This window comes from Seriola lalandi, unplaced genomic scaffold, assembly GCF_002814215.2.
Source record: "Seriola lalandi dorsalis isolate HSWRI2012SDOR001 ecotype SW California unplaced genomic scaffold, Sedor1 jcf7180002054795, whole genome shotgun sequence".
In the NCBI taxonomy this organism is placed as follows: Eukaryota; Metazoa; Chordata; class Actinopteri; order Carangiformes; family Carangidae; genus Seriola; species Seriola lalandi.
This window is the reverse complement of record NW_019525348.1, coordinates 2,245,221-2,262,699: the sequence shown is the minus strand read 5'-3', so window position 1 is coordinate 2,262,699 and position 17,479 is coordinate 2,245,221. Positions and strand designations below refer to the sequence as shown.

At 40.7% G+C, this 17,479-nt stretch overlaps 1 protein-coding gene across 4 annotated transcripts in view; it reads left to right on the top strand.

Annotated features, from left to right (window-relative positions):
* Positions 1-17,479, top strand: part of LOC111669530 (stromal membrane-associated protein 1-like) — a 112,594-nt gene that overhangs the window by 55,781 nt on the left and 39,334 nt on the right. For all 4 annotated transcript variants that reach the window (XM_087179155.1, XM_023425873.2, XM_023425874.2 and 1 more), the window contains one exon: positions 13,098-13,161. In XM_087179155.1, coding sequence (XP_087035281.1) covers positions 13,098-13,161 — 64 coding nt within the window. The remainder of the gene's footprint in view (positions 1-13,097; positions 13,162-17,479) is intronic.

Here is a 17,479-nt window from a genome sequence, read left to right as displayed (position 1 = left end):
CTGCATTAGAACTGATTCTGAATATGATGAGGGTTGGACCAGGTCTGCAGATAAAATCACACACTGTGTTATAGGTAAAGATTCTAATCTCGTCTAAAGTCGTCAGATTCAGTCACTGCCGCTTGTTCTCTTTTCTTTTTTTCTTTTTTTTTTTAAAGATGTTTGATATTTGCAACTGAGATCATGATGTCATCACATAGAGACTCTGGGTTTATGCTACATCAAGTGCTGAGGGAATGATGTATTTTTGTCCCAACCCAAAAGCATCACACTGGTTCTCTTGAAAAAAAAAAAAAAGCCATCGGAATTTTTACATTGGCTTTTAGATTACTGCAGAAAATAAACTGAACTACACCATGGTCAGTGGTGGACATGGACACACCCACACACAACACCAGAGGTCTGTGTGTGCTGTTGAAGCCACCGGTGCAGTAACGTCTGGACACCTCATGTAAAACACCATAAATTAAATTACTTTATGCAAAGTGGTGGAGATGAGTTTCATAGCAACAACATTAGGTCCAACCCTGCGTCTTCTGCTGTTGGAGCAGGACATGAGAGGGTGTGTGGGAAGAGACAAGCGAAACGCAGCATGACTAAACTACAGAACTCCCTCACAGACACACACTCACACACGCCCGTCCTCTCTAGAGGGGGGGGGAACGACAACTGAAAACTGAAGGAAACTTCTCTGCGTCCCCGGTAGATCGTTGGCCCGCTGTTCCATGTTAGCTCCAGCATGCTAATCCAGTTTGTTGCACGTGCTTTTCCCACATCCAGATGTGTGTGTGAGAGTGTGTCTCTGAGAGTGCGCGCACATCAAATCCGGTTTGTCATGTGTGCTCCTCAAGACCAGCTGGCAACAGTCGATGTGTGTTCCCCGAGTTGAAGCATCTGTCTTGTGTCTGCGTGTGTGTGTGTGTGTGTGTGTGTCCGTGTCCGTGTGTGTCCGTGTGTGTCCGTGTGTGTGTGTTCTCTAAATCCAACAAACAAATTCTGGCTGCCACTTTCTCAAAAACACAGCTCTGAAAGCTCTGCTGTTTAGCGACAAATAAGATTCACTTCACAAAATACCTGAATATACCCGCTTTAAATTGGTGTGTGTGTGTGTGTGTGTGTGTGTTTGTCTGTGTGTATGTGTGTGTTTTGATTTGATTAGGTATTCTTTCCCTGAACAGTGCCGTCACGCTTCAGCCGTCAGACCAAATCGTGACCTTCCTCAAACACTCAGGAGTGTGTGCATATATTTGCAGTGTGTGTGTGTGTTTATTGCCAGTGTTTGAGAGTTTATGTTGTGTGTGTTTGTGTACTTTTGCATGCATTACTTGAATTTGTGTGTTTGTTGTATCTTGTATGAGAGTGTCTTTTTTACCTGTTTGTGTTTGTCTTGATGTTTCTCTCTCTTTGTGTGTGTGTGTGTGTGTGTGTGTGTGTGTGTTAAAATGCAATGGGTTCTCCATGACTGTCAGATGAATGTAACTGGGTGGAAGGGATGCTTGCGTGTGGCAGCTTAAGATCTCCTCTCTGTGACAAAACCTTTTAGATTGTTGTGTGTGTGTGTGTGTGTGCATGCGTGTGTGTGTGTGTTTGCCAGTGCCACCAGCTGAGTGACAGATCGTGTTGAATGGTGCAGAACTGCAGCAGCCCAGCACACTTAACAGCCTCTGACTTACTGCGGCGCCTGACACACACACACACACACACAACGACTTTGTTGTGTGCTTCCAAGTAGAGATGGGGGGGCTGCCGACTTTATGATATGGATGTCTCAGTCTGTATTGATAATGCATTTTTAACACACTTCTCCTCTCTCCATGCACCCACACACTTTTGGCACTTGGACACACACACACACACACACACACACACACACACACACACACTCTAACACATTTGGCCTCCTGCCCACTGTCTCCTCCTCTCTTCACTGTGTCTTGTTATCTTTCTCCTCTTGTCATCTCCTCAGTTCATCCTTTGTTTCTCATCTTCCATTTCTTTCTTCATCATCACTCATCATGTCGTCTTCGTCCTCCCTCCCTGTCCTTCCCTTCGTCATCCTCTCCTCCTCTCATTTATGTTGTCTTCTTGTTGTTCTGTCCACCTCCTCTTCCTCTCCTCCTTCCCAGCTTCCTTTCCTCTTCGTCTTTCCTGCCAGCGTCTCTGCCTCTCCCTCACTCCACATTCATCACTGTCCCTAATCCTCCTAATTGGCCCTTGCTCTCCTCTGTTTTCACTGTCCCCACTCACCAATTGACCCCCTCATCCTCCCTCTCCTCCTCTCCTCTTCTCTCTTCCTCCTCCCTCCACTGCGGCTGCTTGTCTTTGGCATCATTGACTCATCAGCCAGTGGCAGTTTTATTATTCTCTTTTATAGTGTTAATAAGGCAGCTGTCAGGTACAGGAAGACAATCTACTCCCTGCAGCGCTACTGCAACTACCAGTGTACTGCTGCTGCTCCTAATACCACTGTTCTACTGCTGTCAGCACTGCAGCCACCACACCTGTCGATACTTGTCAAACAAAGCCGAGATCAAGTCTCAAATAATAGTCACTACTCTGTCAGACTGACCACTCTGGAGTCTGGAGTTTCTCTTTTAACATCCTCATTTTAGCAAGGTCATTCTTGACATTGGGATTACGCATTTGAGCTGCTGGAAGGCTTTTATTTTGACACATGTGCAGGAAGTGCTGCTACAGTCACAATACCTTAACATTGAATGAGATTTTAAGAGGCAACAGGAAACTTTTCCCCTTAGTGTTTCCAAATGGTATCAGTGTTGCCGCTGCTGTCATAAAGAAGAATGTAGTTCATTTCAACACAGCTTGTTTTATTTTCACCACCAGGAAATGTTTTATTTGCTTAGATTATCAAACCAACAATGAATAGTTTGTTTCTGGCTGCTAGCGGCAGTGTTAGCAACATGGCTACAGCTATCAGCCTGGCTACTATCCAAAGCAAGAAACAACCATAAGGATCACAATTTGAACTGCAAACCGCGATCTCAGTGTTGTGATGAAAGCAGACTGAGGGTGTTTTCACATCTACAGTTGGTTTGCTCTGGTCCGGTTCAGTTGGAGACTTTGTAAACTTATCATTTTCCCCTTGGTTCGATTTGCTTTCATACAGAGAAGAATTCAAGGGGAACCAAAATGCATCCTTGCAAACCACGGGAGAACGTTCACTCCTCTTATTGGTCAGACTGTCTGGCTGGAGCAGGGAAGTAAACACAGGAAGGTTACGGGAAGCGTCGAGCTCAAACTTGTGAGTTCACCTGTTAGTGGGGTCGGATCCAGTTCAGAACTCTTTCACACCAAAAAGGAACCGCTCCAGTATTAGTTTGGGACCGGACCAAGACCACCTCCTCGAAAGGGTCTCGGCGCGATTGTTTTGGTCCACACCCGAGTGCAATTACTGTTTTCACACCTGCCCAAACCGATCATACCAAGGGGGAAAATGAACCAGGGTTCGACGTAAATGGACTAGAAAAGCGCAGGAGTGAAAACAGCATTAGACACCTGGTTAGATGGGTCCTGAACCCTCTTTGAACCACTAATAGTGACTACCGTGACAAAGCCTGGTGAGCTGCTGCATCAGTGTGCCGGTTTACTCTCCATCAAGTGAATGTCTCTCCGAGGTTCACTCTTGTTTTCCCTCGGTTTCTGTCGCTCTCCCTCTTTGCCGTCTTTGCCTCCTCAGGACATTTCTTTTGCCGTGTAACCTTTCCTCAGTTACTCTGATTGTTGACAGTCACTACCTAGGAAAAGCTACCTACCGAGAGCTACCGAGGAAAAAAGAAGTGCTACCCTCTTTCTGTTTTGGTTGCACAGTGGCATACGTAATTCAATCTTGTATCCTGTGGCAGAAAGAATTGCAGAGTGAAAACGAGGCTTTTAGGGAACCGATCTGAAGACAGATGGTGTCATTATTCTGTAGCCATCACATTGTGCAATCAACATTTACCTCCTAATAAGTTAAAACAAAAAAGTATTCTATTGCCACTTTAAAGTGATTGGAATTAATTAAAAAATAATTGACAGCCATGTAATCACAGGTGTTTGTATATGGGTGATAGGTGATTTGATCTTCACAGTCGATGCTGTGACCAGTTTTAGTTGAAGCTCAGAAAAAAACAATAAAATAAAATAAAATTAAATTGTTATTTCACATTAAAAGTTTTCCAACAGCTGGAAGGGCTTAATGCCTCCCTTTCCTGGTAGACTTTTACTGTGAAAAAGACAAATAAACAACTGGATCAAAATCATCAAATCAAACTTAACCTTCCGACTCGGGCTTTTAATATGAAACAACTGCAAGTATGTTTGAGTATCCACAACTGAATGTATGTAGTGTGTTTCTGTTGTTGTAGTGAGGCCTGTCTGTAGTACAAACCTCCTTCTCTTTGTATTTGAGTTAAATAGAAGATTTGAGATGTAGATAAAACTATCTAAGAATTTAATGTATACCTACTCCTGCTTCTACTGCTGCTGCAGTAGCTTCTGCTACCACTGCCTCTGTTATAGACTTCCTTGTCAGCTGCACTGTCTGCAGCTGTCTGTCTCATGCCTCCTTCGATCATCGTCATGTTTATTCTCATTCTCCTATTCGTCCTCTGTTTCCCGTCCCTGTTGTGTTTGTCCTCTGTATTTCTCCCTCCCTCCCTCTTACTCTCCCCGCTAACCAATTTGCAGCCTTCATCTCCTGCTTGTCTCCTTCCACACTATTTGTTTTCCTCTCCCTCTTTTAGTGTTGTTGGCTCTTTGTTTGTTCCACCACCTCGTTCTGCCTCTTCTCTGAGGATAAGACGCTTGTTTCATCTGCCTCTCGCGCGTGTGAAGGAGGACTGTTGAATGTTGTCTTGCATAAGCCTGTTGAGTACAGTCTCAGTGGGCGGCCAGCCTCTTTTGTAAAGGGCGGGAGCTGCAGGTGTTTGCTTATATAGATTTGTGTAATTTGGTGGGTTACAGGTGTAGTGTGAGTTTGAATGATGTTTTTGTTGGCCCATACCAGCATACCTGCAATGAAGCTGTTGAGAGAGTCAAATGAAACGGGACAGCTGCTCAGGACTTAGAACCCCAAATTGACCCTCATGTGTCATCGGTGTGTGGATGTTTGTGTATGGTGGGAAAGAGCTATATGTGTTGGAAAAAGTGCAGTATGAATGTGTGAGTGAATGGGTGAATGTGGCTTCCATTGTAAAGCGCTTTTAGTGGTTAGAGAAGTGCTTTGAGGGTGCAAACCATTTACCATTCACCATGAAATGTGATTGAGAGGGGGGTGACATGCAACAAAATTGGGGATGATTTACAATACATGTAAGTCCTGTAAGGCCCCAATACACCGAGCAATTTTGGAAAGTCCCAAATAAGAGTTGACTATTAACCAGCCAACTGGAAAAGAAACACTAAATCTTGGTTGTTATTTTCTTGCATTTTCCAAGGAAGAGAGTGGCCTCTTTTCAGCTCATGTTTGCTTATTGTAGCACAACCAGAACCAATAAGATCATCTTTATGATACAGTGCCAATGTGACGCCGCACTGTTCCACTGTGACGCCCCAATTCATATTCAAATAATGCACATACAATAATGAAAAAATAATAATACTAACAATACTTTATTTATACTTTTCTTTCCATGGTTACAAAGTATTTCAACAAAGAGCACAAGATACAGCAATAAAATGATATAATGAAAAGTAGAACCAGGTCAAATGAGCTAAATAATAAATAAAAAAATTGCGTTAGGGAAATCCAATAAGTCAGTGAGGTCAGTCTCAGTCTTATTTATTTTATTTTATATATTATTATATTTGACATTTTCCTGGCAATGGTGTGATTTTTATCTGATATTAAAGACAAAAGCAGTGAAGCAGACTGTGAATGGTCGACAGTTTAGGTGCCAAGGCAGCAAATGCACAGTCATCTTCGGTAACAAATCTAAACCTAGAAAAGTTTTTCTGCTGACCCAAGTCTGCGCCCTGGTACAAATGGGCTTAGTAGGTCAGAAATATTGCTTGGAGCAAATCCATTTAATGCCTCACTCGTGAAAATTATGTGCTGAAGTAATTGCAAGACAATAAATGTAAGGGGTAAAGTAGTCTCTTTTTAGTCCGAGCAAAAGTGTTTTTTTTTTTTTCACTAAGTGCTGAATGCAATAATCAAGATGAGATGAGATGAAATCTTAAAAACCTTTTCAGCAGCAGAAAAAAATGGTTTGATTTTAGAGATATTTTGCAACCGGTAAAACAAGACTCAATAACTATGTACAGGGTTTAAAATTCAGCCTTGAACAACAAAGTGCAGATCTGTGGAAGCATAAGAAACAATCAATATGTCCAACAGCTCTCTTGCCTTTTGTGACATAGGTACATGAGGGTTGCTGCTTGTGACTTACAAGTATTTTATTCACCATCTTTCAAGCACTGTACTTGAAAAGTTTCAACTGATTTACTCTCTGAGAGCTGCTGATAATGTTTTTGGATTAAAGTTTGTGTTTTGCGCCAAAGCCATCGGCGCTATCTGTTGAAAATCATCCTTCGTTTCAGACTGAGCTCGGGGAAATTCCTGTGTGTGTAACCTGCCCTTTGAGTCTCACAATGAAAACCATATTATGTGCTCATTATTTTATTGTTATTCAGCCGCCTTGGCAGCAGCTTCCTATTTTCTCTCCGCTACATTGTTTGACCTGTTGTGCAGGTGATAGAAATCCACAGAAGTAAATGTCATGCCACTGTGTGCATGTTCAGTCTGCTGTTTCCCTTTAGAGATGTCAGCTCAAACTGTCCACCTAATATAAACCACATGCAGGACCATAAATGCCAGATACACAAGCTGCTGCCTGCTTTCAAACTACTGCTTATCGTCTCATCAAGCACTTTTTATAATAGCATCATCTCATGCTTTGATGTAATTAGGATGCCACAGGTACCCGAGGGATCGCGGGTCCAGTTGCATGTACTCAATGAATATTTATATACAGTATTACCATTTCTGGCAGCTTGCTCCCTGTCTTGATTAATTCTTTTCCTTGTGAGTCCCCTGCTGTTTGTCTGTCGGCATAAATTAAAAAACATTTCAAAATAATTTCAAATCATTCTTGTGACATTATTTGTTGAAGATTCGTCACCTTGAACTCTGTTTGGACAACTTGAGTGATCAACTCTGGTCACAACCTTGTAGGTAAAAGGTCTTTTCCATAAGTATAAGTATTGCTCCTATCTGAGCACTGATGTTCATTCTTGACCTTGGGATTATGCCCTTTGAGCTGATGGAAGGCTATTAATGTGAAACATCTGTGCAGGAAGTGTTGTTGTCTCAGTGGGACAATACGACCTCCACTTAAAGTCCAGATACTAAATGTTTTCAACCAGATATCATGCTTCTCATCAGCAAATGGAACTCACTCAAGTTTCATCCGTGTTTACGTGTTGAATGTTGATCACATTGACTTTGACTGTCCAGTTTTGCACAAAACAGAAGCAATTCTTTTTTTTTTTTTTTAGAAAACAGTGCATCTCTCAATATCATTCCAATTAAATGTGACGACGGATTTCCAGCAGTCTGCCTCTCGATTGGCTCCCTGGGGCCTGATACGGCAGGCGCCAAGACTTGAATGCAAAACAAGTGTTTCCATTTCAATTTTGTGAAATATTGCTTTGTCGAATAGTGTGAAGAAACGCCACATGCAAACGTATACATTTTTTAATTTTTTTTTTCTGCAATTTTTTTTTTTTTTTTTAATTTAGGTGTTTCCATTTCTTGTTTTTAAGTTCACAATTTCAAATTGAACATTAAACAGGTTAATGGAAACACACTTAATGATGTTACCTTTTTGCTCATAGCTCAGAGAAAGCTAGTAAGTAGACTTTGAGCTTATTTTGTAGCACTGTTGTTCATCACTAATTAAATCCAATCTCTGCTACATTTGCTGTTTTTTTGGTTCGATGTTAATAAACTGAAAATGTCCTGCACAAATGCTTCACATTTAAAGCTTTTCAGCAGCATAATCACTTCCGCTCCTGATGGGCTGTTAATGTGAAACACTTACAAAATTTGTTGAGTTTCATTGATAGTAGCTTAATGTGGAATGAAAAAACAGCAAAGTAGCTAATACTGGAATTAATATCTACGTCATTGCATAATTAAATAACTGCAGTGGGAATGTAAATGGACCTGCATTTGTCAAGACAACAGGTTAACATGTAGGAAGCCCACATTAAAGCTCCATATTTTACAGTTTTCCAGTGTTTTATTTGAAGTGTTAATCTATAAGAAGATATATTTGTGGTTTTAAGAACCAAAAAACATCTGAATGTAGTTTTACATCTCCTCTCTCGGGTTTCTCTCTGGAGCTCTAGTAACAACAGGTCAGTGAGCCAATCAGAAGAGAGTAGGCTCTGATATAGAACCTAGACCTGCTGTATAATCAAGCAACACATTGACATCTACCTTTATACTATATGGGACCTTTAATAGACCTTGTATGGTAAAAGGAGATAGCTGGACAGGAACAGTACGTCACTGTCACTCGTCAGCAGAAGCTGTTGAGTACATCAGGGAGGAACTTTACCCCCACGCAGACAGTATAACAGTGTAAGAGCCATCAGCTGATGGCTTTGTCTGCCGTGTCTTTGACAGAAAGCTGATGTGACAGCCGTCCTCAGAGGGTTTGGTTTGCTCTGTGGTTTAACTCGAGCCAGCGTCGCCGTCATCGCCAAAGACTCTATTCACCTGGTGGGCTGGTTATTGATTGCTGGCCTCCCCATTCTTTCTCTTCAAACACAACAGACCCTGACACCCAATCACAGTCTGTCGCTGGCCATCTGTCAGCTGCATCACTCGGTGTCCTCCTGGATAACTAATTACAAGGGATCTCCATAACTAGTTTGTGGGCAGGAAAACCCAACTTGTCTGTCAGTGTTTCGGGACAAATTTTGCCAGCGTGTCTATCTAAATCCTTGTGAACACAGAGCTGGGGATTTAAGCTTTTTATGCACAGTGACATTTAGGTTTTTCTTATTTCTTTCTTCTGTGTCTCACAGCAGCTGTGTGGGTTGTAGCATCGAAAGGCTATGTAATCTCAATTTTGTAACACTGTAAATGGTCTGAAATGTCTGAAATCAAATGGACAGGCATATCATACTTTTTTCCTTTTTGCTTTTTCCCTGAAAATGGTCTTAATGGAGTTAATGGGCTTTTCTGAGAGGAATCTCAGGTTAAGGTTTGACTAATTACAGCCGAACTCATAATGTTAAACATATTGTGTTGTTGTGTACAAACACTGATGGTGAATATCTTTACTATATTCAAGTAGTTTATAGTTTTTGATTTACTTATTTTGATTCTACTATTGTTTCCACCAGATACTGGACACTGACCTTATTAAACAAAATGGCTGTTGGCCATTACGTGATAAATCCACATTAGATACAATTGCTGTGTACACTGGACCAGAATATGTGACAACAGAAAACTCTGGAACTTGAATATATTTAAGATCTTACAAAAAAATACACAAAAGTGATCACACATCTTCCCATCCACAAATGTAGACCACTGATGTCTTAATCCAACATCAGCAAGGAGCTACAATGTTAAAATAAGCAAGACAATAGAGGACTAATTGTGTCAATACTGGGCTTAACGAATATATTGGATGTTGAGTTATTCTTCATATTAGATGTAATGGTTCCTCTCTGACCACATTTGCACACAAACCATCAGTAACACTCACAGTGAGAGTTGATTTCCTTAAACTGTTTGTTTTGTATTTGTTCTGTATATTAAGCCGTCTGTTTTTTTGTGCTGTGGGAGACTCAGTTACTGGAATCAGTTACTTCAGTTGTGGTGAATGATTCATGTAGTTTTGTTCCCTGGCCTCATGTTCGCTTATAATGACAATAATTCAAATGAATTCTACATAGTGAGATATACAGATTTTAATTTTGAGGAAAAAAGAAACCATGCCACTGGATAGGTACTCTGAGTTGAGGTGTTGTGTTGCTGTTGTTATCAGGAGGAAAAAATTGGATGGTGCTTTTTTTTTTTTTTTTTTTCTTGTCACGGTGACAAAAAAATTCCACGGTGCCATATCAAGACTGCTGTGCAACACAAAACCTTCCCTCAAAAGCAGAGCTGAATTTTCATGTAAGTTTTACAGCTGATGTTTAAGGAGGGTAATCTGCCAAAATGAGAAGCCAGAATCTGTTACCCCATTTACACATGGCATTGAAATGTGTTATGGTTGAACAGATTGCAGTGGGACAGGGTTTGACCACATGAAAGTACTGGCTGTAAATGCACCCAAACGAACTGAGGATGGATTGTGATCCGACCAAATCAACACCAGGTGGTCAGGGACACATGTCAGCACATTGAGCACATGTGTAAAAGCGTTGTCAATACAAACAAAAGCTACGTGATCAGAAATATGTAATCAAGCGTGACTGTTCCAAACCAGAAAGGTAGCAGCTAGCAGCCACTCGCCTGCAAACACATGAAGCAGTTCCTCCTCGGTCCTCAACTGTGGACGTTGTTCAAGACATTCGTGGATACAGCAAGCAAACACAGTAACGCAGCTTCAGATGGCTACCATCTTCTTCTATTGTTGTTTTGGACCCTGCACAAATGAAAGGAGTATGTGATGTGAGCTGGACAGAGTGATCGGATCTCAGTCGGATCTCAATGTGGACACTGGAGACACATTTGTACCAGGTGTAAATGTATTCAGGTTAAAATCATATCTAGATACAATCTGGATATTATATTAATTGGTAATCTAAATAATCTAAATATTATCAAAATCACAATTTGGCCAAGTGCAATAGCCAAATCACAGGAGCTGTAATTTTATTTTATTTTTTCTTCAGTACTGTGGTGCAACATGGATGCCCCGGCCTAATCATATCCTCCAGATGTAAGGGAACATTCTGGTCAGGTACAAGTCCCAATGAAAATCACATTTTCAGCATTTTTGCATTTAATTTTCAGTGAAAATTAAATGCAAAAATGACCATTCCAACTGATTTCGCAATATCTGCCAAAATAATCGCAAGACTCAATTGCTGATTGGCATCATCTATACTTCATTTGTCAGCTGCTTGTCTACCAGCAGTCTAGTTATCTAGCAGTAATCATACTAAAGTTAGACAAGACTAGAATCGTGTCAGTTATACAGGTGTACCCAGCGGCCTTTATTACCTGGCACTTCTCACTCTTCATATTAACGCTGTTTGCTGCCATAAACTCCTCCACCATCCCAGACTTTTAGTGTTGTTGACTTTTCTAAGATCTAAAGATCATGCGCATGGTAAGGGAGGATGAGATCTCCAAGCAGAATCGTCTTCAAAGCCTTTTTGTTCAGCAAAGCAAACTGTAAAATCATTTGCTATCAATGGTCAATCACTCGGTGTAAGTAGCTCTGACTGATATTCCAGCATCTCACTGAATTTGTTTCCATCTGTCCTTAACCCTAACCTCAGTTTAAACATGGCTTTCCCTGTGATTCGTTGATTCCTGGTCCTGTACAGCTACACTTCACTGTTGGTCAGTTTGATTGCACAGCACCAAATAACCCTCTGCAGCCGCTGTACACAAACCACTTTCCTACTGAGATTCTCACTGCTGCTGCTGCTGCTGCTGCTGCTGCTGCTGTTCAAGCTTTGCTGCAGTGCCAACACACATCAATTCGGAGCCAATGCATTCTTGATTAGGCGTGGACACGGTAATTGTTTTCATTGCTTTGGATTGGAACGACATTGAATCTAATGTGGTCCATCGATCTTTTGTTGGGGGGAAATTGGGTTTGTTACCAGCGTTGTAGATCTCTCATGGCCCATGTGTTAACCTTTTATACTCTCTCTCCCTCACCACATTTTTCTCTCAAATCTCTATCTGTCCCCATCCTTCCCTCTTCATTCTCCTGACTCATTCTCATAGCCTTTGACTTTTAATCTCTCCCTATTTCTCTTCCTATCTGTCTTTCATTCTGTTTTGTTTTTTTTTTGCTCCCTCCTTTTCTTCCTGCACCACCTCTTTTTTCCACCTTATTCTCCTCTTGTGCATTCAATTTAAAAACTCAGTTAGCGTGATTGCTTATCATAAACAATATTACCAGGGTAATGTACCACCGACAAACAACTGAAAGATGTCACCTGCAAATATTTGGTATTTTTATTCTCTATATAAATGAAAAGATTAAACGATTATCTACATTGTCATTCACTGGCTTTCTGTCTATTTGGCTAATTGATTTAACTTAAAGAAAGAATTTATATGAGGTACTCTGTACATTTGTTTGTCATCGCTGTTCCTTTGCTTTACTATAAAGTCTAAGTGTTTCTGCTGCCTGTCATTTCCAGGACTCCAGAAACCTTCCAGACACGTTATCTGTGTTTGGGCTGAAAGAACAGACCTGTCTATCTATTTTTTCTTGTAAAGGAGCAGATTTCCTGCCAACTGTAAATTGTGGCACACTGCCACTGGAGGAGACTTATAAAAGCTTCTTCTTGTAACTCCTGTATAATTTACAGAAAGTCATCAAGATGCATTACTGCAGTTGAAATGCGTTTACAGATCAGATGATTGAAGGGAAGAAGAGGGTAAAAGGGGAGATAGGCCCTTATTAGGCCCCCCCCAGCTGTCTGCTTTGTGGGCCCCTGAATGGGGCGCTGGGTGGTCGGGTTTGGGCCCCTTTGCCGGTGTTCTTGTGTGGCCTCTCCCCAACCCCTACATGAATATAATAATTATCATCGTGATTATCATTATTATAAATCATTACATTATATTATATCATTATTATTACTGTATATGTTGCTGATTATTATTATTGTGCTGTCTGTGTATATACATGTACAAATTAGTATTGTTAATATTATTATCATTGTATACTATGGACTCACATTAGAACATCCTAGCATACTATTCTTTTGATAAAGGTCAGCATTGGATTGTAATATCAACATTGTAAATGACTGGTCTAATCTTTACTAATAGCTACATGTATCTGTAGTAATGTGAACTTTATAACACGCAGAAGCCAGCCGGGGCAAATTGGACATTATACTGAATCATTTCTTCTCTTTGTCTTTGTGTTTCTCAGCAGTCAGAGTGCAGAGTCAGTCCCAAGAAAAGCACAGAGCCAGCTGTGGACCTGCTGGGCCTGGGTAAGACATCACTGACCTTCTTTCATCTGACAATTTAATAACCCTCGGGCAATAGAATAACTTCTCAACCTGTATACAAATGTCTGGGGGCCTGGAATGAGCTCGTTTTCTGCATTAATTATTCATAAAATGTGATCTGATCTTCATTATGAGATAATACACACAATCTTTAGTGTCTTCATTGAACACACCCATTGAACATCTGCACAATGTTCAGGAGGACTTTTAGACCCATCTTCCTTAAAAAACATGCTTCAGCTCCGACATATTCTGAGGGCATCTGGTGTGAGCGACTCTCCTCAGCTCATTCCACAGCACCTCTACTGGATTACAGTCTGGGCTCTGACTGGGCCACTCCAAAAGGTGGATTTTCTTCATTTGAAGTCATTCTGTAGTAGATTTGCTTTGATATTTAGGGTCATCGTCCTGCTGCATCACCAGCTTCTCCTGAGTCTCAGCAGGTGGACACACACCCAGACATCAATCCTGTATGACAACTTGATAAAGTTGGGAATTCATTTTCCCTTTGATGATGTTGAGGTGTCCGGGCCAAGAGGCACAAAACCAGCCCCAGATCATGAAGCCTTGTTTGGTAGACTCATGAACAGAGATTTTCACCACCTCCAGTGATTCCTTTAAGCTTTTAGCTGTTACTCTGAGGTTCTCTTTTTTTAACCTCACTTAGCAATCTGTGTTGTGCCTTTGGAAACAGTTTGTCTCAGTGTGCATGGATATCTAAACAATGACTTTTTAACCCTTTACAGCTTTATTCAAATCAACAATTCCTGGTGTGATCTGTTTTTTGCAAGGCCTTGTTCATCTACAGATCTTTCTTATAAATAGCTCCTTAGTTTCAAAGTAGCTCTAACCCACAGCTCCAATCTGTTTTCATTGATTGGGCCCCAGGGGCCGGTTTCACAAAGATATTTCAGCCTGGTCTGTGGTGTTGGTCCAGGCTTCATTTGGCTCATAGATCAGTCTACTGTTAGTCAGACTGTTTCACAAAAGTAAAGACTGACTCATTTTAAGGCAAAAACATTAGACACCTTATCCCCAGGCTAACTCAGTCCTAAGAGCAAAGTTACCATAGTAACAATCAATGACACCTGCGCTGACCAGTAGCACCCAACAGCAATTTCCCAAGTAAAACGTCATTGTAGCTGTTGAACTCTTCCAAAAGACGAACATGTTCTGCTGGGGTAAACGGAGCTGAGCGGCTGGATGTGGTTCGTCTGTTTGACTTTTTTTTTTATTTTGAAATTATTTAGCTAGAATTCATTGTAACACAGGCGAGCTGAAGATAGTCAAGAAACTAAACTGCTTTGTGCAATGGATGAATTTAGACGTTCGTCTGAAGTCTGACTATATTATTATATCTAAGCCACTGTCAAAGATTATGTTTGTGAAACAGGCCCCAGAAGTCTGATAACTCCTGACTCTGGCAATTAGTTCACTTCAGTTTATTCAGTCCATATTTAAAACACATAGAAATAAAGCATAAAAAAATCAGCTGAAAAGGTGTAGGCTGAATCTATAGTATATTACACCTCTGCATAACATTACATGAATCAGCAACACTCTCACTACAGGCCAATGTAAAGTCACAGAAAACTGAACTTGCATTAGCTGATTGGTTCAGATTTTTTTTCCAGCCTACACTGTGAATGTTTGAATGATCTTTTCAATATGGACAAGAACAATATAATGATTTGTGCGTTATTAGTTAAAATAGATTGTGTTTGTTCATAGTTGTAACTTAGATGAAGATCTGACCATATTCTACAGCAAATTTCTACATAAATGCAGGTAATTTCAAAGGGTTCAGTTGATAACATTTCCAGAGCGACATTGTAATAATTGCAGGTTAAGTAATGTCAGGAAAAAAGTTTAACGCTGTCAGGCTTTATTTGAGTCGTGCACAGAGACATTTTTTTACATTCTGATGATTTATTATATCATTTGGCAGTTAATGTAAAATTAGTGGCTTCAAACTGTCATGTCTAACATATCTATGAGCAGGCTGCACATAAATCCACCCAACAGTCTAGTCTTGTACCGGAATATCTAGTTATGATTTAAATTCCAAATGTTGAAATAAAGTCATTCCTACCTTTGGGGAAATTGGAGTTTGAATATGAGTTAACTTTCAAATGTAAAATATAACTGGACCTACATTTTACACAATAGTTGACTCATTGCCTTTAGAAAAAGCAAGTCCATTGACTTAGTAATGGAAAATCTCAGAGCAGAGTCTCCGCCAGACCTAAACTTACATAAAAAGTAGAATGCATTTTGAATGGCTTTGGTGAAGTCAGTGTTTTAAACTCTTCCTAGTACTTTCATTTTAACATTACGCACACGATCGAGAGAGAGGGAATCATGTCAGTGGTCCGGTCACAGACTGACACCAACTCCTCACTTCAAGGGTCCCATCCACCAAATCTGCAACATGAGGTCGATTCCTCCTCCCCTTAATTTAATAAATACCATGCATTGTGACTGGTGATGACCTAAGCTGATCCTAAGAATGAGTATTGAGGCTGATTCTGGTATAATTTAATGGACTGGGATCAGGTAAAATAAACCCCATCAAAACCCTTTCCTTACCCTCTGTGTTTTATCCTCGTCAGCCTGCTAATGTTGCAGCGCTTCTCTCCTTTACCACAGCCAGGCTCCACAGTGCAGCCTTTCACCGCATAATGCAAGTTAACATTTGTGGGTGAATGTGTGCAGACATTGGGGTTGGCGTAATGCACACATTCGCTAACCTCAGACATTTATCATTCACAGACAACAGTGTCCAAAACATTCACGTAGCAGCTTCTCAGTTTTAACCGTTGCTCACCATCATTTTGACCATCGAGATACAGCAGCAGGTCAAATCAGCTGTTGCTAATTAACATTAAATCTGTGAGTAACTTCGTGATAGTCTAAAATTAAACTTGTCTATTGCCCGGTTGAAGTGCTCTCCGACAGCCAACAGTGTCTGTACTCATCAAAGATCATTTGTGAAGGAAGAACCTTCACTCTGTAACACCACTGTACAATCGCGAGTGGACTGAGTGTTTCTGTAGTTTCAACAAATCCAACAGAGTGATACATCCTCCCTTTCCCAGTTAGATGTTCATTCATATCATATCATTAACTAAAGATTGTAAAGATTATTCTTTGAACTAGGACTAGACAAAATTTATTTGATTCTTGTAGCTTGTGAAAATAAGGTCAGTCAGAGTAAGTAATTAACAGCTGTTATTTCAAACTGTCAGATACATATTTAATCAACATTTACTTGGGCATCCCTACTTGCAACTGGTGCAAGAGCCCTGCAGGAGTCATTTGTGAAATGTGATGCCGTCACCATTTGCAATCTGTATGTAAGCATTGCTCGATTTTGTGAGACGGGTCCCTGATTTCAGTGTGAAAAATCAGGAGGCTCTCCAATGATTATCAGACCAGGATAAATCTATTGCCTTTACTCTTTATATAACTGCAGAATGACACAAGCAACATGAGACAAAGAGATGCTGCACAGAGCGCAAGGACAATGACAGAGGTTAATGACAGAGTGTTTGATCAGACACTGAATAATTGTACAGCTTGTGAAATGCAGTTGTTAGCCTGCTAGCCATGTTAGTTCGCTCAGTTTATGTTTTTAATCTTTCCAGCATTATTTCTTGCTTCTTTATGCCAAAGCACGTAAAATTCACCAAGCCAAAATCCAAGCACAACGTCTGCTCCCTCAGCCTCGTGTCTGCATTCACACACTGTTTGACTTCACTATAAGTTTTGTTGCATCTATTTGGCAAGACAAGACAACTTACACCTGTGTGACTGTTTTGAATACACAGGATTTAGAGATATCAAATTCCCAGTGGTGGCAAAGAACCTCAACTAGGCAAAAGATTTAATTACCCAGAATGCCTAAAAACTATTTCATTGCGACACAACAGCCGTCATAGATTTTTCTTATCAGTTGGACAAAATTATAGATAATCAAGCTGTCAGTATAGAGCGAGATCTGATCACATGTTCTTTATCTCCTGCATACTTGCATCTTTATTGAAGAGCACAGCAGCAGAATAGCTGGAAAGATTGAACACATCGAGGATATGACATTCAACAAAGGTCACAAGCTGGATTCAAACCTGTGACATTTTGAGCTTGTGGTATGAGTCTTGGCCCGCTGACCGTCAGGACGTTATACTGCTCCATGCTTGTTGACCTTAATCCTGAACAGCAAAAAACGGCAGCAGAGGAAGGCAGCGTTGGTTCAGGGTTTCACCATAAATTTGTAACATGCAATCACCCTGTGCCCCCC